We start from the raw sequence: 24,413 nt of genomic DNA, 5'->3' as shown, positions 1-24,413 counted from the left end.
TTATAAACTGTACCTATTTCACTATCACAGCATAAATCTTTCCCAGAAGACTTCTAGATAAGAGCTCTTAAATTCACTCTAAGTAGCATCTTAATAATCATCTCACTGATAAAAATGTCTAACTTTGCGAACATCTAAAAAAAGAGGCATGAAATGACTATCAGTTTGTTCATCTGATAAATGAATTAGTTGAACAGTGTTCCCGAGCTCATTTCAGGTCAGTTTCTAAATCTCCTTTTACTTCATTACGATTAAGGAGCCAATTAGGTTGTCCGGATGCTGGGCATCCTGGGAGTTGTAGTTTCAGGCTTCCTCATCCTGACTACAACCTACACAAGAGCAGCTGGAGGACGGTTGCCTGGTATTATTAGCAAGCGGGAAGTATGGCGGTGGCGCGCGTCGACGCGGCTTTGCCGCCCGGAGAAGGTAAGGCGCTCTCTACCTCTGGGTCTCAAGCTTTACTCCACGAAGGTGGTTTTAAAAAGTTGCCCCGTGGAAAGAGGAAGCCTGGATTTAGGGGTACAGTTCTGGACCAGTTCTTTTGATGCGAGACTGTGGGCGTCGCGAGGCGCGCTGACCTCTGGGAATTGTAGTCTTTAGGCGCAGTCCAGTTCTCCGGCCTACCTGCTAACGATCAGATGAAGGACTACAGGCCCCAAGGGCCTTCGCGCTACTCAGCGCTCGGGCGCCCGCGCTCCCTAGGCTGGCTGGTCTCTGTTTCGGACTGTGGTGTCTTTTTCTGGACGTTTGCCTTGTGTTTCGGGAGACTAAGTCAGATTTGCAGGACCTCCTGTTTTTTTGCCGCCACTTTCCCCTGGGTTCCTAAAATATTCAGGAAAGTCTACCTTAAACACCTGCCATTAAACACTGACATTGAACCCCTCCATGGAAGTTGCCGGTGGCTGTGATCAAATTTTGGGGGATTATCCCTAGCCCACAGTTCTACTTCACATGCACCCCATGTTCTACTTTATAGGTCCTGAGGTTGGAATTGGCCGCTCAGCAGAGCCTAGGGTATGAATGTTCTGTGGTCAGGAGGTACCTCTGTGGGGCACGGGGCGTGAACTGAGCTCCTTTGTTTTGGTTACGGTTCCGAGGCTGCACAATAGTCGTTTGATCTAGGGACTGGCCCTGGGAGTAGAAGCCAGTTCCACTTTTTAGACCGGGGAGCTCATTAATTTGGACCTTTAAATTCTTTGGGGGAGGGGAGGTGATGCTTTGAGTTCTAAGAGGTCTGTCAAACGCCTTGGAATTGTGTGTATATGGCTTTTGTAGATTCTTAGGAGCCCCTTGGATCCCCCATATGCTGAATGCCATTGGGCTTGGAAAAAGGTTGAAACCCTGACGAGAGTAATCCAGTGTAGTTATTTCCTTGCAGTACTCATCTAGGTATAAATTTGAAATTGGCTGTTCTCAGGCCACTTCTGATGCCTGATTCTATTAAGCACCACCTCTCTGCCCACTTAGGCAGTTTACTGACAATCATCTCATTCTCGCATAGATGAGCCTCCGTTGAGTCTCCAAACGAAATCTCACAGAAGGCAATACCCATCTTTCTTCCAGAGCTGTTGGAGGATTCGAACTGCAAGACAAGCATGGCCTTTGAGTTAGCGACTCTTTAAGAGCTAGGCCACCAGAACTCCTACTGACAGTCATAACTGTTAACATTTATAGAATGTATTTTTTTATGAACTAGATGATGTGCCAAGTGCTTTTCTTACATTATCTAATTTTCTGTGTAGAGCAACATTATAATGTACGTACTGTTATCCCCATTTTATAGAGTAGGCAAATGAACCCCAAAGATCATGATCAAGATAATCACTATGGGGTACCTGGTGAAGTCAGTATTTTAATATCTATTTCGTTATATTAAATGCTTTACTGAATGTTGTGTGCTGGGATATTAAAATAGCAAAAGAATTAAAAAAATTAGTTTTGATACACATATTAATGAAACAGGTATAATATCTCTATTTTAGAGATGAATGAACTAATTTTTTAAGTTGTAAAAGTACCTAGTTAAATGCAACTTTGACGAAGTTTGCAGTTTTATGGTGACTAATAATAGTCATAATGAGACAAAAGTCTTCAGAAAAAAACAGTGATATTTTTAGAATAAAATATGCTTAAGAAAACAAAAGTATTTGAATGATTAAAGCATATGAACAACAACAATGTTTATATTATAGAATATTTAGATAATATCTTCTAACTTTATTTTTAATATATAAATAAAGTTAAACAGATGTTTTGCTCTAATATACAAAATTTTTTTACATTTTAAGGACTACTTTTTTTTTTACGATAGTTTTGGAACAGGCCTACAAATACAAAGAAAAGAAATCTAAGACTAAGTAAACATTTCAATATAATAATGACTTGTGATTTTCAGCACCCTATTTCAGTCTGAAATTGTTTTCTTTTGGACCATAATTTGTATTGTCATCCAGCTGTGAAAGGAAAGCATTTTTTTAAATTTTCTATTTTATTTTATTATTTTTTGTGCATGTACCGTCAAATCAGATCTGACTGGTGCAGGAGGAAATTGTCCCTCCTTCTCTGGCAGAGCATCTGCTGGATTCAAACCGTGTACCTTAGGGATTGCAGTACAGCTTCTTGCCACTAGGCCACCAGAGCTCCCCAGGAAAGCATTTTTAACTCTGCTTGTGCAAAGGCGTTTATGAAACAGAAAGAAAGCTGCTTGGACTTTTGCTTAGTAAAAGCTTCTAGTTACCATTCTTTGTCTTTTTTTTTTTAATGAAGCAGTAAAAATCACTGATTTTTATTGCTTATTTTATTAATCCATTTAATTAACTCATAGGTACATACATTTTTCTTTTCTCGATTCTTTGAAAAGTAGTCTCCCATGGCAGCCACAAATGCTTCTTGCAGTTGCCTATGGCAAGGGCAAGGATGAGTTACATGTGTGAAGGAAAGGAAGCCAAAGATTCACATGAGCAACATCAAAAGAACCTGAATGTCTTTCTCTGTTGATGATCACACCAACATGGCCAAGATTTGCTCCACTAATTACCATTGGTGATTTGCTCCACCCCATCACCAATCACACATTGTCAGCATTGAATTTGATGAAGTCTGTTATCTTGCCAGCAGCTAAATTAATCACTACTGTGTTGTTCACCTTGATGAGAGGATCTAGGTAACTGATGGTTCGAGCATCATGAGTCATCAGGTGTGGGATTCCCTTTGTACCTACAATATCTTCCTCACTGTGCTATACTTTGCTTCTTCAGCCATTATACAGCAAAACCACCCTTAGTGTTATAGATCAGGCAGAAATGTTCACGTGTATTCTCAGTGCTGAAGAAGTCTGTGAAACCAGCAGTATTTGTGATGTATGAACTTTGCTGTCAACTCTGATGAAATGCTCCGTGCATATTTTCTTTACCTTATTTCCAGTCAGTATATATTTGAGCTTATTCCTGAGGCATGTTCTAAAGGGAATACATTCTCTCAGACTGTGGGGACAAGAAACAAAAAGCCCTTTTAGTTTGTTGAGCATCAGTGCTTAGATCCCATAACTCCAAGTTTTCTTGGGGCCCTGGGCAATGATGACCATTGTAAAGGAAAAAGCTAGCAGGCTTTTTCTTGACTCTATTTTTCTGAGAGAACTGAGCTATAATTTTCAAAATAGTTGGATACTTGATAATATACTAAAAGTTAGGTTATACATAAGGTTGATCTTTATACATTGTTCCATATTTTAGAAAGTTATTTTTACTTAGTCCTAAAATATGTGTGCAATAGCTCATGTGTCAGTGTGACCAAAGTTATTTGAGAAACTTGAGCAGAAAATCAAATCACAAATTTAGCTGTATTTCTGAGGAAAAGTGAATTATTTCATTATGTGGTCTCTTAGAACTCAGTATTGGTTTACTTTATATTTGTTAAGCTTCAGTGTATTCACTCATATTGACTGGAATTTGCCAGATGACACACCATCACCACCACCAATGGCAGTGTTTTCTAAGTTTAAACATATTGATTTTAAAATTGGAGTATAATTTCATTCTGTCTTCAGCTATTGTATTTCTTTGTGTTTTCCACTAATTTCCCTTCTTTTTTAAGGATCAGTGGTCAATTGGTCAGGCCAAGGACTACAGAAATTAGGTCCAAATTTACCCTGTGAAGCTGATATTCATACTTTGATTTTGGATAAAAACCAGATTATTAAACTGGAAAATCTTGAAAAATGCAGACGATTAATCCAGGTAAGTAATATTATTTGGGGCAAGAGCACACAGGATTATTAAACTAAAATCAGAAAACAAAATAGCAGTAAATTTTGACTTAAATTTTTACCTAAAAGTTTCTCATGAAAATGAAAACATGCATGCAGCACTTATACTAGAGGAAGAAGTGTTATTTAAAAAGAATACATTTGGTTGCAGGCAAAATGCCAGGCAGCTAAGATAACCTTTTAACTCATGATAGGGGTAAAGAATTCATTCATCAAAATGTTTGTAAGATATCATTTCACCCCACTAAGAATAGCAAAATTTTTTTTTTTTTTTGGGGGGGGTTGGTGGGGACAGGGGCACGCGCGGTGTGCGTCGAGGGGAACCTGGGCTAGCACGCCAAGCCAGTCGGCCAAGAGCGCTGAAGGTCGCGCGCAGAACGCCACCGCCTCGCCACCCCAGAATAGCAAAATTTAACAGAACAGCAAGCAACAAATGCTGGAGAGGTTCTGGAGAAACTGGAACACTTACTCACTGTTGGTGGAAGTGTAAAATGGTGCAACTACTGTGGAAGGTGGTGTGGTGCTTTCTCAAAAAGTTACAAATAGAGATACCATTTAACTCACTAACCCATTTAATTCCACTACTAGGAATATATCCCAAAGAGACCATAACTGCCACTCAGGCAGATATATGCACACCCATGTTGTTTTTCGTGGCTTTGTTCATAATAGCAGGGAGTTGGAAACAACCTAAGTGCCCATCAACAAACGAATGGGTAGGGAAGCTGTGGTGTATTCACACAATGGAATACTATGTTGCATTGAAAAACAAGGAACTCATGCAATATTATTCAAAATGGGTGAGCCTGGAGGACATTATGCTAAGTGAAATATCTCAATCACACAGGAACAAATATTGCATAGTGCCACTGTTGTAAAACAGAACTGACATCAGGATTAGGGGAGACTGAGAAAGATGGGTTCAATAATGTATACTGCATTGAAACAGATGAGGGAGAAAACTGTTTAAAAGGGATATGTGATTAGATATTTTTTGTCGTGACAGGAGTCCAGAACGAAGGCTGCATAGTGGAGTGGACCTTGGGGGGAGGGATTGTAAAACAATGAAAGAATTTTTCTTTTACTTTTCAAAGAGAAGAGTGTACTGGTGGTGAGGGGTGGTCAGGGAGAAAAGTGCAACAGTGAATGAATGGAAATCCAAAGTCTCTGTCAATTTTCATTAAAATTAATAATAATAAATTTTTTTTTTAAAGAAGATGTTTGGGGAGCTCTGGTGGCCTAGTGGCAAGAAGCTGTACTGCAATCCCAAAGGTACACGGTTCAAATCCACCAGATGCTTTGCTGGAGAAGGAGGGATAATTTCCTCCTGTACCAGTCAGATCTGATTTGACGGTACATGCACAAAAAATAATAAAATAAAATTTAAAAAAAGAAGATGTTTGTGGGGCCTATGTTAAGAGTTGCCAAGAGTATGAATCAATTTGATGGCAGTGGGATTTTTTTTAGTGTGTGTTTAACTTTGCTCTCAGTCTTGAGAATAAAGGACATTGTTCTTGGTGTAGATTATGTTGCTGCACATGTTGCTGTGTTGAAAATATCTTCTCTTACATGCTTGAGGAAGGTCTGATTACTTAGTCTTGTCTGATTTCTTTTTGCTTAGCAACAACAGCAAAACAACCCCTAATGAGTACATTATGTGTACGTTGTAGAATATTTAGACAATCTGTGTGAAAATATACATTTGATTTGTTTATTTGGATGTGGTTGGCCATTTAAAGAAAATATTTAAATGAAATATGACAGCAAGATACACATTTTATTCTCCAGAATAATGAGATGTTTCCTTTCTACAGTTGTCAGTGGCTAATAATCGGCTGGTGAGGATGATGGGTGTGGCCAAACTGACCCAACTCCGGGTGTTAAATTTGCCTCATAATAGTATTGGCTATGTGGAAGGACTCAAGGAACTGGTACATTTGGAGTGGCTCAATCTGGCAGGAAATAATCTCAAGGTGATTTTTTTTTAAAATTATAATAGTATTCCCTTCTCTATAAGAGAAATTCACACAGGATAGAAATAAATAGAAAGTATAGAGTATCTGTAGTACTTTGTATATGCAGAACTTACAGTGTTTTTGTAAGACAGGTAGAGAACTCTAGTGATCTAGTGGGTTAGGAGTTGTGTTACTAAGTGATTTGAATTCACTAACTCCTCAACAGGAGAAAGATGAACATTCTCTTCTCGTGTGATTTACAGCTTCTGAAAACTTACAGTAGGATTAACTATGAGTTGGTTCTGACTTGATGGCAATGAGAGAGAGGAAATAAAATTGCTTTATCTACTGGTAACAGAAAAAGAAAAAAGTAAATAAACAGTGGAATTATTCTCACTCTTCAAGGATAATCTTTAATAACAAGCTTTAAAAGAAATTTATAAATATGTAGTATTGTGGTGTAGTTGTTGACTGCTGTTGAGTCGAGCTCAACTCATAGTGACTCTGAACAAAAGACCTAATGCCTTTCTGTAACTATCGTCATTTCTCCAAGTTCATAGAGTTTCCAGAGGCATGTGGTTAAGGAAGTGGATGCCACTTCTGCTTCCAAACCTGCTTTACAAATGGGAGCTCCATCAAACACTGTCCACATTTGAAAACCATTCTGGTATTTGATATCCCCATGGTACAAGGTTCAGCATAACAGCAAACCCAGGTTACTTCATAAAGCACATTGACAAAGAATTGATGTGCAAAGTGGAGGAGTATTTCTCCAGATATAAAAGCACTAGTTTCATTTAGCAGTGGTTAAGTGTCATCAAATGGAATACAACTGCGAGTAAGTTTTGCATGAAAGATCTGAACTGTAAATAACATTATTTCTGTACAGAACTCTGTTCTATAACTATTATAATTTCTGTACATTTATAGAGTTTAGAGTTTGTAGATAGTATAATTAAGAAATCAAGAATCAATCTTTATAAAAGGACATCATGTGTTAGACTAACATGTTAGAAGGGAGACTATACTATTCTAAATAGTTAATGTATAATGTAGTTGTATAATTTTGGGTAAATTAATAATTGTCTTGCTATTTTAATATACAAGGTAAAGGAACTTTATTAAGTGATAATAGTAGCTATCTTTTATTGACCACTTAAGTTGTGCTAGATAATATTAGCACCTTAGCTATATTAACTCTTTCAATTTCAGAATATCCTGTGATGTAGATATAGTTATTATGCCCAGAGAAGTTAAGTAACTTGTGCATAGTAACACAGCCAGGACCTTGTAGAGAGATATGCTATAAATTCAGGCAGTCTGAGGATTTCACTTGTAACCGGTAAACTCTCTGCTATACAAAATGTTATGTGTCATCACTAAAATTTCAAGTTGTAAATAACTGAGGTAATATGAATTCATTGACCTTCTTGTTAAATGATGATAAAGGTAAAAGCCTGTGGACCAGTTTATCCCCTTATGTTAATACTACCTCTTCTTTCTTTTGTTAAACCTAGCTTTTTTGCTTTGAGTAATAAAGAAAGGAGACAGGACAATGTTTTAGGTACAAATAATAGGGAAAAATTTTATACTTTGATTTTCTGTATGCATTCTGATAAAATTTTTTTCTTGCTGTAGGCCATGGAGCAGATCAATAGCTGTACAGTGCTACAGCACCTCGACTTATCAGACAATAACATACCCCAGATAGGTGATCTATCAAAATTGGTATCCCTGAAGGTAAGTCTCTTTTCTGGTCATGACATTTTAAAAATTTAATATCTAGACATCAAGAAATAAATTATTTGATTGGCCTGAACACAGCCCGGCAGCTCCAAACTCAATGCCCTTGAGTCACAATCGACTCATTGCTGACCCTCCAGCATGCTGTCAGAGGCCATAAACCACATGGGAGGAGATTGCTTATATTTCTCCCACAGAGCTGTAGGTGTTCAGACAGCCAGAGATGTGTGACCTTTAGGTTAGCAGTGCAGCTCCCTATGGTCTAGGACATTAGAGCTCCTTGTATGAAGAACAAGTTGTGTTTTTAGTATGGTACAAATTTTCTTGGTTTATTAGATGTTAAGTATAAAACTTTTTGTTGATAGTTTTTAGAATAATTATTTAATGAAAAACTAGTCATTGTTTTCTCTCTGATCCTATCCTCTGAACATAATGAAATTCCCTTGATGCTTCTACAAGTAGTTGTTGTTAGGCGCCGTTGAGTCAAGTGTGACTCATAGCAACCCTATGAACAACAGATCTGAACTCTGTTCTATCCTGTGCCATCTTCACACTTTCTGACACATAAGAGCCCATTGTGGCAGTCATCACATCAATCCACCTGGTTGAGGATCTTCCTCTCCTTCACTGACCCTCCAGCCTTCCTTGCATCATGTCTCTTTCCAAGGAATAGCCCCTCCTAGCAACATGCCCAAAGTAAGTGAGCCAAAGCTTCATTATCTTTGCCTCCAAAAGCACTCTGCCATTCCCTCTCCAAGACGTATTGGTTCATACTTTCGGCAGTCCATGGGATGTTCAATACTCTCTTCCAAAACCAGAGCTCAAAGGCATCAATTCTTCTTCTGTCATCCCAGTTCATTGTCCAGTTCTCAGTTGTGTAGCACGTGATCAGAAAAACCATGGCCTGAATGAGATGTGCCTTAGTCCTCAAACTGATGTCATTACTCCTCAGTAATTTGGACAGTTCCCTAACTGCAGACTTTCCCAGTGCAGTGCATCTCCTTATTTTCTAACTGCTGGTACCAAGGGTGTTAATTGTGGGTCCAACTAAGATAAAAGTTGTTGACAGTTCAATCTATTCTCCATCCATCATGATGTTGCCTATTGATCCAGTGGTAGGAATCTTTGTTTTCTTGACATTGAGATGCAATCCATACTGAAGACTGCATTCCTTGGTCTTCTGCAACAAGTGCTTCAAGTCTACCTCACTTTCAGCAAGCAAGATTGTATCATGTACATAATGCAGATTACTGATGAATCTCCCTCTAATCCTCATTCCACATTCATAGAGTCCAGCTTCTCAGATAATTTGCTCAGCATATGGATTGAATAGGTATGGAGAGAGAATACCACCCTGTCAAGATAGAGCAGGGTTCAGAGCTGTTGTACATAGGGTTGCTCTGAGTCATAGGTGACTCAATAGCACATAACAACAACAACAACAACAACAATATGGGCAATATATTAAATAACCCAGAAGTATCAAAAGAAGATGAAGGAATCCACAGAATCACTGCGCCAAAAGAACTGATTGACACTGAAAAATTTCAGGAAATACCATATGAACACGAGCCAATAGGAATGAAAGAGGAAGTGGAAGCTGCATTTAAGGCACTGGCAAAAAAATAAGGCCCCAGAATCAATGGGATACCAATTGACTTGTTTCAATTAACAGATGTAGCCTTGTATGAGCTGATCATGTTAAATTGTATATATCCTGTTGGTGAGGTAGAGAGTCACCATTCCTGATTTTGACTCAGTTTTTTGACACTCAGAATTATTTTTAATATTGTTACATTATGAAAATGAATTTTACTTTAATGTAGCATATAGCACTTTTATGGAGGGGAATATTCCTGTACTCAAATAAGTGGTAGTTTGAATCATAGTTTCAAGAGACATGTTACTGTTATTAGGTACCATCAAGTCAACTATCCTGTACCATTCTCACAATCTCTGATATGTTCCGGCCCATTGTTATGGTCACCATATCACTTCAGTTCCTTGAGACTCTCTCTCTTTCTAGGACCTTCCAGAACATGCCCAATCCTGAAACATGGGTAGGGTTTTTTCAGTATTTTGCTTCTTTGGCTATTATTAGCACCAAAAGGACTCATTAAATCTTGGAAGCAGTATCTTAGCACTGTTTGTCTCATATTTTTAGTAGAAATCATTTACAACAACAATTATTCTAAGCAATTTGATGTAGACAAATAGTATATTAATAGATGCTAAGAGGATGCAAATTAACAAAAGGTGATTGAACTTTTTTTTTTTGGTAGAGAGATAATAGATTCTAAGAGAATACAAATGAACTCATGGTGATTGAACCCTCCCCCTTTTTTTTAATAGTGGAGGCATGATTATCTAATAAGAATTCTGGTGAGTTTGGAGTCTTGGATTTATTTTTGGTTGTTGCTGACTTAGTTTGCATCATTTCCATCTGATGAGAGCACATTCTATCTGTCCTGAATTTTTAGCTTCCAAAACAATATTGTTGCAAATTATGGGTTGGGTCATTTTTGGAAAAATTTACTGTGTGCATGATTGTTTAGTTTTTTTTCATTCTCCATTTTGGTTTTTTTATAAGGAAGGAGGTTGGTATTGTTTAATATCTGATAAATCTTACAACATGCTGGTTGCTGTACCAAACGTGTTCATTGGACAGTCTCTAAATTTTCCTGGCCATAGGATGCTATGAGAGAGAAGCAGAGAGAGGATCAAAAGCTGCTTACGACTCCTATAATATTAACCACTTTTACTATTTCTGCAGTGAGAGAGAAAATAAAACATTCCTTCTGTCTTCTTGACACATCTTAGATACTGTTAAAATAGATCAATTTATTTGTAATATTTTTATCTGTAATTCTCCCTATTTTTATATTCAAGACTCTGCTTTTACATGGAAACATCATCACCTCTCTCAGAGTGGCACCAGCTTATCTACCCAGAAATCTAGCTATACTTTCCTTGGCAGAAAATGAAATTCGAGACTTAAACGAGGTAAAATTTGGGGGCATTCTATGGGATCAAGGAACCTGGATAGCCTAGGGAGGGCTCAAGAGAATGTTTAGGTGGGGTTTTTTCTTCTTCTCCTTTTTTTCTTTTTTTACTTTATTTGTTCTTTTTGTTTGTTTTTCTCAAGAGAATGTTTTAAGCTCATTTTCAGACTCAGCACTGAAAAAAAGGTTACCAGGAGTTTGGAGGAAAAAACCCACTTTAAGCTAAACGGTTATTTTTTTTTTTTTTACTTTTTCTTAATGTCAGTGTGTCATTAAACTTGATTTTATTTGCAGTGCTGCAATTACCATTGCGTTGGGAGATAATTAGTGGTAAAGGGACATCTGTGCTAAAAGGGCTAATTAGACACCATGTCTACCTTTTCTTGGTTGCTATTATGTTTTTAAAGTAGATTTTCTGTGCTACAAATTAGGACTGGTACTTTCTAAGGGACTTTGTGCAGTAAGAACAGATGGCCACATTGTTGGAATTTTGAAAAGTCAGCGGATAATAGAAGAGTGTTACTTGCCACTTTGCATAACAAGAAGGGATTGTTATATTGTCAGATACTGACAAAATCAGCGGAAGCCCTGTGCTTGACACTGAGTAGTTCATTTGGTTCAACAAAGTTATTCTTTGTTCCAGATCTCTTTCTTGGCACCCTTAACTGAATTGGAACAGTTGTCAATCATGAACAATCCTTGCGTAATGGCAACACCTTCCATTCCAGGGTTTGACTATCGGCCATATATCGTCAGCTGGTGCTTAAACCTCAGGGTACTGGATGGATATGTGATTTCTCAGAAGGAAAGGTGACTATGACTTCTTCCTTTAACGTCACATTCATCAGAGTCTTACTGAATGAATCCTTTTTGGTTTACTGCAGATATATAAATGGAATATTTTTAAATGTGTATTTTAAAATTAAGATTGTGAATATAGTTGTGAACTATATGCTCATTGTTTAGGATTTTCTGTCCTTTCCAAAAAGGTTAAGAAAGAAATACCACTTCCCCAAGTTCGGGCTGGTGTGTATAACTTATTGCTCAACCACAATAGTTTTGTTTCTAAAAATATTTTTGTTAATTAGTTATTTATGACTTGAAATACATTTTTGCATAAGAACCATGTCGTAGATGCTGCTTATTGTCTCAGGCCATTCTACAAAATCTTACAACCCATCAGGTTGTGTATCATAGTATCTAGGGAGCTCTGATGGCCAATGATAAGAAGCAGGGCATTGATGCCAGAGGTACATAGTTCAAATCCACCAACTTGCTTGATGGGAGAAGGATCGGCAGTCTCATTCAATTTACTGCCTGTGAAAATGTGCCAGAGGATCCACTATGAGTCAGTTTTGACTTGAGGGCAGCTAACAAATGACATTATCATAGTGCCTGAGAACCCAGCTGCCTTTTAGAACAACAACTATGTGGGAAAATATATATAGAATTCCAAAGAAGATATATTGTTGGATTTTTTTATGTGAGTAGGCCTGGAAGCATTTTCATATTGTGGTGACAAAGGCTTCACACCTTTCCCTATTACCTGTTGACTGTGTGGCTTCTCCGTGCCTTACTTTTCTCATTTGTAAAGTGTGGATAATAATACCTAACTTTCGAGGGTGTTGTGAGTATTAGAGGAGCCCTAGTGGTGGTGCAGTGTTAAAACACATAGCTACTAATGAAAAGATTGGATGTTTGAAAAAGATGATGCAATCTGTCTCTATTATAGAGATTTTCAGCTTTAGAAACCCTTTTGTGCAATTTTAGTTTGTCCCATGAGTCAGTGCCTAAGTGTGAATCCACTCAGTGGCAACAGTTTTGGGAGAATTAGTTAATGTACATTGTTGTGTACTGTCGAGGTGGAACCAACTCATAGCTGAACCTCCAGTGAATTTTCAGAGGCAGTTAATTGCACAGGAGGAAGTTTACCTTTTTTTTCATGTGGAGCAGCTGTTAGATTTGAACCAGTTGTCTTTGAGTTGGCGTCATAACTCCTTACCATTAAGCCACCAGAGCTCCCTATGTATTACATGGTACTGCTTATACTTTTTAAACAACAACATACTATGTGAGATATATGACATATAATACTATGCAATATGTTGTTGTGTGTACTGTTGAGTCAGACCCTACCCATAGCTGAGCTGCTATTTGGGTTTTCAGAGGCAGTATATAGCATATCCCATGGAGCAGCTTGTGGATTTGAATCATATTCTTTGCATTAGCAATGCTAAGCCATCACAGCTTCCCATCCAATATCTTGTTGTTGTTGTGTGATTTTGAGTCAAAACCAACTCATAGTTGACCCTCCAGAGAGTTTTCAAAGGCAGGAAGATCACAGTGAAGAAGGTTGCCCATCCTTTTTCCCCAGAGCAGCCAGTGGATTCGAACTGAATCACATGCCGTTGGGATTGCAACACAGTTTCTTGCCACTAGGGCAAGATTTCTTAACAAATCCTTAAATATGCTAGGTAGCTATTTTTTTATCTGCTGTCAGGGAACTCTCCAGAATACTGAGTAACAGCGTCAGTCTAGAGACTCTGGTATGCTTGATCCCGGCCATGATCTTTGCAATTACTTGCTATGCATCACAGAGGAGGACAGTGACTAAGGACTACAGAAGAAGAATCATTACCTTTGCATTTTGGTGCTGGAGAAGAGTCCTCATGGACTGCCAAGAGTAAAAGCAAGGATTTTGAAGCTCTCTCTCACATATTTTGAGCATTTGGCTACAAGGAATCAGTCCTTGGAGAAGGACATCATACTTTGTTTTTTTGTTTTTTTTTTTTTACAAAATGTAACAAGTAAACTTTAATGAAAATTACACCACTCCTTTCTCCCTTAAGACATCCTTTTGAAAGTACATGAAGACTGTGCAGAAACAGAACCATCTGAAAGGAAGCATGGGTAATCCATGGCTCAAACAATGCTCCATTTCAAAGACTTAACTGGTTTTGATTTAACAATAATTTTCATTATTGCCTTTATAAATTGTTTCTGCAACTGAACATCTGAGATAAGCAAATTACTTGCTGCAACATTACATTTAGCACATTATTACCAATAAGCTGTTTTTAAAAAAAGACCCCAAAACCAACCCATGGAAGCGGGGGGGGTGGGGTGGGGAATTTCTAAACACACACTGCATTGGGCTAAATCTGTTTTAAGACTCTTTAACAGTTTACAGTGGAAGATCTTACTTTTAATATTATGGTGTGCATGACCCAACAAGACTCAAAATCTCAGCTCTGAGATGGCACCGATCTAGGCAGTCTCCTTTCCTTTTACCAGGGTCACTATGAGCCACAACTACCACTACCTGTGAGAAGTGTCCAAGCATTGTGAAAAAGCACTTGTAACCAATTCTGTGTAGTTACTGAACAAAAAAAACAAAATATTTTTTCATGTGCATGACGACTGGAATAAATGGACTAGTACATTTTCAATCTGTATGCAGAACATAACATTGGCAAGACTGGACTTTATGAGGGATGCTGTATCAGGACTGGAGGCTCATCAACAAACTGTGTTACACTGGTAACACTACCTTGCTTTCCAAAACTGAGGAAGACCCAAAGCTCTTGCTGCAAGTCAATGACTGCAATCTTCAATATGGACCGAAGCTCAGTATCAAGAAAACAAATATTCTCTCCACCAGGCCAACTGGCAGCATTACGATGAAGACTGGGATTAACAATTACATTTTATTGGGATCCACAATCGATACTCTTGGCACCAGCAGTCAGGAAATAAAAAGAAGATGCTTTAAGAAAACCTATAAGCCAGGGACCTTTCCAAAGTGCTGAAGAGTAACAATGTCAGTCTAGAGATTAAGGTGCACCTGATCCAGGCCATGGTCTTTGCAATTACTTGTTATGCATCAGAGAGCTAGACAATGACTAAAGATGACTGAAGAATCGATGCCTTTGCATTGTGGTGCTGGAGAAGAGTCATGAACATATCTTGGACTGCCAAGAGAATAAGTCTGTCTTGGAGAGGATGAAACCAAGCTTCCCTTGGATGCTAGGATTTTGAAGCTCTGTCTCACATATGTTAGGCATGTTGTCAGGAGGGACCCTGGATGAGATGGATTAACAGTGACTGGGAAATGTGGGGCAGGTGTCAGAGATAGATTGGCTCAGGATAGAGCAGGGTTCAGAGCTACTGTACACAGTTGCTGAGTCGCAGTTGTCTTGCTAACACAAAACCAACCAACAAGATCAGTTTTGGCAAACTGGTTCAGTGGAAAAATGCTATCTAAGCTCTCGAGAAACCCAAAAGGACAATCAGACACGAGAGTTGCTCAAATAGAGATCTGAAGGGAGCACCCGCAGTCCTTCCTGGCTAGGCCCGCACAAGAACCAACCACTGGCATCATGACACCAGGGAAAATGTTTAACCAGTAGACTATTTGGTGGGGTATTTTTGTGTTGCCTGGTCAAGGCTTTATTTCATACTTGGTTTCATTCAGGTTAAAATGTTAATTAAAAAAACTGATGTGGACATTTGCTGGGTAGTCTTGTGGCTGAAGGTCTTCAACCTTAACCACCAGTGAAATCTGTAAGGTCCAACCTGCCACGTCATCCAGGTCCTTAAAACAGGACGAGATGGGCTGAACACAACAGGTAACATCACCATAGTCTCAAGTGGCAGCCACAGACCTCCATTCCCTCAACAACACAAGGACTTATGTTTTCTCAATAAGGCATTTCACTCTTCTCCCAGCTGGACAAAATTCTCAAAGCAGCCATCACTATTCAGAACCTATTTTTGCTTCTTTTGCTTTCTTCTTCTTTTTCTTCTTTTTGGTAGTGTCACTGTCCATATCTCCAGGCTTGTCTTCACTCTCTAGAGCAGATTTGGCCTTTTTGTCCTTTTTACTCTTCTTCTTTTCCTTCTTGATCAACTGTAGAACAGCTAGAGAGGCCTCTTTGTCGCTTTCACTCTCACTTTCTCGCTTCCGTTTTGTGATTCCTAGAGTTGCCACAGCTATCTGTGGAACCTCCACAGTTTCCACCACCTCTTCTTTCACAGAATCTCTGTAGTCAACATATTCCTGTGTCCACGCAGTGGGGGTGCTGTCTGTGGGCTTGCCATGCTTGTCCAAAAGGCCCTGCTTGATCATCTTCTTCTTCTCACTTGCCTTTGGACCTAAACCCCACTTCCAAGGGTATGTATCTCTCTCCATGATCACTCTCTTGATCTTAGCTACTACTCCATGGTCACAGGTGGCGATCACAGCTGTGGTCATTAATGCAATAGCTATGCAAATGGCCTCCCCTTTGGTGGTGATAACTACGATCTCCTGGTTGACCTCAATGCCATCCTCATACCGAAGGACACCAGGAAGCAAGATCTTCGCTCCATAGCAGATGGCGTTCACTGCACTGTCTTTCATAACCAGCCTTTTGTGGGACGTCAAGAGCTTTTCCAGAGGGAAAATAATGCGCCGCAAGTAGCTCTCATCTTTGTGATTATCATACAGCCACTGGGCATCCAGAACATCATGCATTGTCACCATATGGTCCTTTTCACTCATAACTCCAGAACGAACCCTCCGAAGTTCCTGCATCTGACCTCCAACTCCCAGTAACAAACCAAGGTGCACACACAGTGTCTGAATGTAGGTGCCAGCCTCACAGCTCACCCAAAAGATTCCTAACCTCCTCTCAGGATCATACTCTATCATTTTGCTCTCATAGATGGTCCGGACACGGAGCTGCCTCTTGACCGCAGCAATAAGTGGAGGTCTCTGGAACAGGGCGCCTGTCAGAGTTTCTAGTGCCCTAGAAAGCTGGATGCTCCCTTCAATAGCATTGTGTAGCCGGACAATAGGACATCATACTTTGAAGGGAGGAGGGACAGCACAGGAGAAGATGATACTGGATGAAATGGATTGACAAAGTAACTCTGGTAATGGTGGTAGGTGTGTTGGGGTCAACGAAACTGGTTCAGGATAGGGCAGGCTTCAGAGCTATTATACATAGGATTGCTATGAGTTACAGGCAATGCGATGACACATAACAACAAAAACAACTAGTAACAATGGTTCCTTTCCTGAGCTTCCAGCACAAGCAAAATTAACAAAAGTAGAATTTTTTAATATTCAAATTGTAGATATTTTTTACTAAAAATGTGAATATATTAAAGTATTTAAATTATGTAAGTGCATTTATTTCGTTCTACCACAATAAACATGAAGATAACCCTTTATTTAACAGGATTTAAGGAGAGTACCTTAATGAAGAAATAATAAAAAAACTTTCAGATGTCCAGTGATCATAACAAGTTCATACTGAAATTATTTTGATACAAAGGAATCACAGCCTTATTAGTGATATTGTTTGATAATTTCCACACTTAGTTGCCCTCGAGATTTCTTGGTACAACTTAGTGAGCACAACCAGGTCAAAATATGTTTATCGAAATACGTCAATTGATATTCCATCAATTCCTGGGTCTTTATTTTGCCAAGTCCTTCAGAGCAGCCTAAATTTCTTCCTTCATCACCATTGCCTCTTGATCATACGTAGTTTCTTGAAATTCTTCTGTGGTAGCCAATTCTTTTTGGTACAAGAACTCTATACTCTTTCCATGTTTTTTTTTTTTAAATGTATTATTTTTTGTGCACGTACCGTCAAATCAGATCTGACTGGAACAGGAGGAGATTGTCCCTCCTTCTCCAGCAGAGCATCTGATGGAATCGAACAAGGCACCTCTGGAATTGCAGTGCAGCTTCTTGCCATAGGCCACCAGATCGCACTCTTCCATGTTCTTTTAATGCTACCTGAATCATTCAGTATTCTGCTCAAAGCATCCTTAAGCATTTCAACTTAATGTCTTGAATTTTTTTCTTCAGTTCCTTCAGCGTAAGAAATGCTGAGTAAGTTTTGCCCTTTTGAATTTCTTACTCTAACTCCTTACATGTTGTTGTTGTTATGTGTCGTCAAGTCCCTTGTGACTCATAGCGACCCTGTATACAACAGCCTTATACTCTGCTCTGTCCTGTGCCAATCACAATGTCTCTGACACACCCATCCCGGTTACCCCAGTCACTGAATCAATTCACCTCATAGAGGGCCTTCCCCTCCTGCGCCACCCCTCCACCCTACCAAGCATGATGCCCCTCTCCAAGGACCGGTCCCTCCTTACAACATGTCCAAAGTATGTTAGACAGAGCTTCAGAATCCTTGCCTCCAAGGAGCTGCCCAGTTTAACCCTTTCCAGGATGAATCTGTTTTCCTAGCAGTCCTTGGTACCCTCAATACTCTTCTCCAGCACCACAGCTCAAAGGCATCAATTCTTCTGTCCTCCTTAGTCACTGTCCAACTCTCTGATGCATAACAAGTCATTGCAAAGATCATGGCTTGTATCAGACACACCTTATTCTCTAGAGAGACACCATTGCTCTTCAGAACTTTGGAGAGGTCCTAACAGCAGACTTTCCCATCACAATACGTCTTTTAATTTCCTGGCTTCTTTGCCTTGTCTTCCTAAGCTGACCTTTGAAATCTTCTATTCCGCTCCTTAACTTCTCAATTTCTTGCCTTTACTTTGGATTCCTAGTTCTCTAGTCTAATATTCAGAGTCTCTTCTGACATCCATTTTGGTCTTTTCTTCTTCTTCCTTCTTTGTAATTACTTTTTGCGTTCTTCATGAACAATATTATTGATATCTTCCCACAGCTCATCTGGTCTTTTTTCATTAGTGTTCAAGGCCTCAAACCTATTCCTGAGTTGGAGGATAGACTCAAGATAAAAAATTGATTCCCATGAATATGATTTAACCTTCTTTAGCTTTGATTTGAACTTGCATATGATTAGCTGATGGTCTGTTTCACAATCAGCACCTGGCCTAGTTTTCACTGCTGATATTGAAGGTCTCCAGTGGTTCTTTCCACAGATGTAATCGATCTGATTCCCGTGCATCCCATCAGGTGAAATCCATGTGTATAGCCTGCTTGTATGTTTCTCATAAACGGTATTTGCTGTGAATATATCATGGATTGTACAGAATTTTATCATTCTATCCCCAGCCTCATTTCTGTCACCAAGTCCCTGTTTTCCAACTACTGATCCTTCTTCCTGGTTCCCAATCTTTGTATTCTAGTCATTCATCATTATTCATGCATCTTGGTTACATCTTCCGTTGATTTCTGATTGCAAAAGTTGGTAGAAATCATCTATTTCCTTCTCTTTGGCTTTAGTTATTAGTGCATAAATTTGAATGATAGAAACTAAGAAGACCTGAAGTGCTTGCTGCAGAAGGTCAAGGATTGTAGTGTTCAATATGGATTAAAGCTTAACATCAAGAAGACAAAGATTCTCAGCACTGGGCCAATTGGCAGCATCAGGATGGATGGTGAAGAAATTGAGATTGTTCACAGCTTTAGTTTGCTTGGCTCCACAGTCGACACTCTTGGCACCACTATATTGTTGTTATGTGCCATCGAATCATTATATAAAATATATTACAATATATAAAATATGTTACATCTACATATACGCACACACACACACGTGGTTGTTGTTATGTGCCGTCGAGTTGCTTGCAGCTCATAGTGACCCCTGTATACAACAGCCTTAAACTCTGCTCTGTCCTGTGCCAATCACAATGTCTCTGACACACCCATCCCGATTACCCCAGTCACTGAATCAATCTACCTCATAGAGGGCATTCCCCTCCTGCGCCACCCCTCCACCCTACCAAGCATGATGTCCCTCTCCAAGGACCTCTCCCTCCTTACAGCATGTCCAAAGTATGTCAGACGAAGCCTCAGAATCCTTGCCTCCAAGGAACAGCCTGGTTTAACCCTCTCTAGGAAGAATCTGTTTGTTTTCTTGGCAGTCCAGAGTACATTCAGTACTCTTCTCCTGAACCACAACTCAAAGGCATCAATTCTCCTTCTATCCTCCTTAGTCATTGTCCAACTTTCTGATGCATAACAAGTGATTGCAAAGTCCATGGCCTGTATCAGACACACTTAGTCTCCAGAGTGAAACCACGGCTCTTCAGTACCCTGGAGAGGTCCCTAACAGCAGACTTTCCTGTCGCAATATGCTTTTTGATTTCCTGACTACTGGTGTTGACCGTGGAGCCAAGCATACTAAAGTTGTTAACAATCTCAATCTCTTCACTATCCATCCTGATGCTGCCAATTGGCCCAGTGGTGAGAATCTTTGTTTTCTTGACATTGAACTTCAATGCATACTGAAGGCTGCAGTCCTTGACCCTCTGCAGCAAGCATTTCAGGTCATCCTCAGTTTCAGCGAGCAGGGTTGTGTCATCTGCATAACGCAGATTGCTAATAGATCTTCCACCAATCCTGACGCCACACTTAACCTCATGGAGCCCAGCCTCTCGGATAATCTGTTCTGCATACAGGTTGAAAAAGTGTGGAGACAGGACACATCCCTGGCATACGCCTTTCCTAGTTTTGAACCATGCAGTGTCTCCTTGCTCTGTTCTGATGACTGCCTCTTGGTCCAAGTATAGGTTTCACATTAGCTTGATTAAGTATTCTCAGATTCCCATTCTTCTCAAAGTCAGTCACAGTTTGTTATGATCCACACAGTCAAACACCTTTGCATAATAAGTGAAACTCAGATAGACATTCTTCTGGTATTCCCTGCTTTCAACTAAGATCCATCTAACATCAGCTACAATATCCCTAGGACCATGACCCCTTCTAAACCCAGTCTGGACTTCTGGCATTTCTCTGCTAATGTTCTGTTCCAGTCGTTTTTGGATAATCTTCCGTAGAATCTTGCTTGTTTGTGAAATCAATGATATTGTTCTATAGTTTCCCTACTCTGTTGGGTCACCCTTCTTAGGGATGGGAACAAATATAGATCTCTTCCAGTCAGTGGCCAAGTGGTGGTTCTCCAGATTTCTTGGCACAACTTGGTGAGCACATCCAGGGCAGCATCTGTTAGCTGAAATGCATCAATTGGTATACCATCTATTCCTGGGGCCTTATTTTTTGTTATTTCCTTCAAAGTCGCTTGAACTTCTTCCTTCATGACCATAGGCTCTTGCTCATATATGATTTCATTAAATTCTTCTGTATCTGCGAATTCCTTTTGAAACAATGACTCAGTATATTCCTTCCATCTTCTTTTAATACCTCCTGGCTCATTTAATATTCTGCCTAAAGCATCCTGATGATAGCAACTTGAAGTTTAAATTTGTTCTTCGGTTCCTTGAGCTTAAGAAGTGCTGAGCGAGTTTGGCCCTTTTGATTTTCCGACTCCAGCTCCTTGCACATTTCATTGTAATATTTTGCTTTGTCATCCTGTGCTGCCCTTTGGAATCTTATGTTCAGCTCTTTAATATCTTGAATTCTTCCTTGTGCTTTGGCTTCTCTGTGCTCCAGACATCCATTTTGGTCTTTTCTTCCTCTTCTGTCTTTGTAATGACTGTCTGCACTGTTCCTGGATGATACATTTGACATCCTCCCACAACTCATTAGGTCTTCGCCCATTAGTTAGTGTTCAAGACCTCAAATGTTCCTGAGATGGTTCTAAAATTCAGGTGAGATGAACTCAAAGTCGTATTTTGGTTCCCATGAATTTGGTGTAATTTTCCTCAGCCTCAGCTTGAGCTTGCATATGAGTAGCTTGTGGTCTGTTCCACAATCAGCTCCTGGCCTTGTTTTCACAGCTGATATTGAGCTTCTCCAGTGGTTTTTTCCACAGATATAATCGATCTGATTCCTGTGCATACCATCAGGTGAAATCCATGTATATAACCTGTGTTTATGCTTCTTTTAAAACATATTTGCAATGAATAGGTCATTGATTGTGCAAAATTAAATCATTCTATCTCCAGCTTCATTTCTCTCACCAAGTCCATGTTTCCCAACTACTGAGTCTCCTTCTCGGTTCCCAACTTTTGCATTCCAGTCACCCATTATTATCAAAGCATCTTGATTGCATGTTCGATTGATCTCCAACTGTAAAAGTTGTTAGAAATCATCTATTTCTTCTTCTTTGGCTCTGGTTGTTGGTGCATATATCTGAATGATAGTAGTAGTATTCACTGGACTTTTTGTACACGTATGGATATTAATCTGTCACTCACGATGTTGTACTTCAAGACAGATCTAGAAATTATTTTTTTAACTATGAAAGCAACTCCATTTTTCCTCGCCTTTTCATCTCCGGAGTAATATAGCATATGGTCGTCTGACTCAAAATGCCCCATGCCGGTCCATCTCATCTCTCCAATGTCTAGTACGTCTATATTTATGTGTTCTATTTCTTTCTTAACAATGTCTAATTTTCCTACATTCATGGTTCTCACATTCCATGTTCCAATCACTAGTGTCTGCTTACAACTGTTCCTCTTCCTTTGTATTTCCATACCTGAAAGCTCAGCCTCAGTTGCCCTTTCTGTTCGTCTATGTGTGTTGCGTTATACATAGGGTTTTCAGAGGCCTGCTATTTCAGAAGTGGATGGCCAATCCTTCTTCCTAGTCTGTCTTAATATGAATGTTCTGATTTAGGAGTATCTGACAGACAAGCAATTTATAGAACAGTGAATGATAAATCCCTCATTGTGGAGTTAACCATTAGTTACAGTGTTGTCCCTGCCCTTGGCCCAGTGCCTTGACCCACTTATTTCCCATCTCCACCCTCCACCAGGATACCCCTTCACTTCTACCGAATCCCTTCAGCATTTATCATTCCTTGTCCAACCCTTAATCTGACAGCTTGTATCTGAAGTTTTCTTGGCTTCAGTGATTCCAAATATGTGAGCTGCTGACAATTTCTTATGCTGTGAACAGTGTCTCTTAAGTTTGGTGGTAATGTATAAAATTATATATATTTTATATATATATGTATATATGTGACTATAAATTCTGTAGGGAGCTATGGTGGTATAATCTTCAGTGAGTTGTGTTGTTTACTTCAAGGTTCATTTTTTGTTTGGATTATTTTTTGAGTTGTTGAATTTTTCAATGTTTAGAGACTGTACCTTTATCAGGTATGTTGTTGCTAAAGATTGTTTTCGAGTCTTCTCTTTAAAGAGTCTTTTTGAGTCAGGTTCTCCTTGTTTTTAACTTTTGGAAAGGTTTTTTGATAAACATAAGTTAATTTTTAGTGGATCCTAATTATCTAGGTTATTTTCTGTTACTTGTACATTTTTAGTTGCAGTTGATAATTATTTATCTGAATTACTATGCTGTTCCATAATTTATTATACTTCTTCCCCTCAGTTTTTTTGCTCCCATCTATGTCTTTGTGTAGTATAACTTGCTGGAAAATCTCTCAGAAACTCAAAAACCATCTGAAAAGTGGCTCACAAAGTTATGGATGATAGAGGCCAGTGCACATGGCTGTTGGCATTCAGCTCTTGCATCCTGGAGCTGCTGGATAAGGTTAGATTCAGTGTCCAGAGTACACAGGGATCTAGCTTTCTGAGAGCATTCCTCTATATAAATCATACCCCCAAGAGAACTAGGGGTTGAGACATCGTATCTTTTAGTAGGGTGGGGATTCAAGGTACATCCTACCTTAATACTTTCTCATTTACAAACTTGTTCTCAAGTGATGTTTTAAGCACACATTTTATCTCTTTAGGCTAGAATTTACAATATGTAACAAAGGAAGGCTTTGATTAGAAGGGCCATATTCTTTAATTCATTGTGCCACAGAGCCCTCCCACTTAATTCTTCTTCAGAACGCTTTGACTGTTTGGGACCTCTTTCCTTCGCATGTAAAGTTGACAGCTTTCCCATTTCATTAATGGATACTACTTGAATTTGGGTAGGAATTACATTTTATCTATAGATTTCTTTGGGTAGTATTGACATTTCCACAATGTTGCAGCTTCTGATTCATGATTTGGAATACTTTTCAATTTATGTAGATTCTTTTTATTTCTTGTAGTAGTGTATAATAGCTTTCCTTGTGCACTATGTCTTTTATATTCCTAGGTATATTTATTTTTAGGTATTTTAACCTTTTTGGGCTATTATATATAGTATTGTTTTCTTTTTCCCTTTAATTTTTTTTTTTCACATCTGACTGGTAATGTGCTGACATCATAACAAGGTTTAAGGTTGGCTCATGTTATACAAAAGGCTTAAACACCCAGACATCGTGCTCATTAACCAGAAAAGGATCCTTTAAACTTTTTATTGTGATTTTAATGAAAGTTTACAGAAGTTGGCTTTTCAGTCATTCATTTTTATACATTTTCATCCCAACCCCTCAGTTCACTTTATTTTTAAAAATTTATTCATTATTGCACATTTCCTCCTTCCCTCCCTCTCGTCTACCTCTCAGTGCCTCCCTTGTTCCAAACTCTTCTCATACATAAAATGTATAATATTCCTTTCAGACAGTTCTTCACCTCGTCTCTTCCAATTAAGTGTTTATTATCTGTCCCCCCTTCTCCATTTCCTCTCCAATCGCCCCATGTCTGCCCTGTTTTAGAACA

The 24,413-nt window shown here is 39.1% G+C and overlaps 1 protein-coding gene and 1 pseudogene across 1 annotated transcript in view; one reads left to right on the top strand and one right to left on the bottom strand.

Annotated features, from left to right (window-relative positions):
- Nucleotides 1-383: 383 nt before the first annotated feature.
- CEP97 (centrosomal protein 97kDa) overlaps nucleotides 384-24,413 on the top strand; it is a 44,221-nt gene continuing 20,191 nt past the window's right edge. Inside the window, exons 1-6 of the mRNA XM_006890008.1 lie at nucleotides 384-426; nucleotides 4,093-4,235; nucleotides 6,079-6,237; nucleotides 7,858-7,959; nucleotides 10,852-10,965; nucleotides 11,608-11,774. Of these exons, the coding sequence (XP_006890070.1) occupies nucleotides 384-426; nucleotides 4,093-4,235; nucleotides 6,079-6,237; nucleotides 7,858-7,959; nucleotides 10,852-10,965; nucleotides 11,608-11,774 (728 nt within the window). The remainder of the gene's footprint in view (nucleotides 427-4,092; nucleotides 4,236-6,078; nucleotides 6,238-7,857; nucleotides 7,960-10,851; nucleotides 10,966-11,607; nucleotides 11,775-24,413) is intronic.
- LOC102860119 lies at nucleotides 15,721-16,803 on the bottom strand (annotated as a pseudogene).

Source organism: Elephantulus edwardii, unplaced genomic scaffold, assembly GCF_000299155.1.
Source record: "Elephantulus edwardii isolate Elephantulus edwardi_28Jun2011 unplaced genomic scaffold, EleEdw1.0 scaffold00085, whole genome shotgun sequence".
NCBI classification, from domain to species: domain Eukaryota; kingdom Metazoa; phylum Chordata; class Mammalia; order Macroscelidea; family Macroscelididae; genus Elephantulus; species Elephantulus edwardii.
Note: the sequence above shows the minus strand (reverse complement) of the source record. Positions and strands in the feature narration are given on the sequence as shown.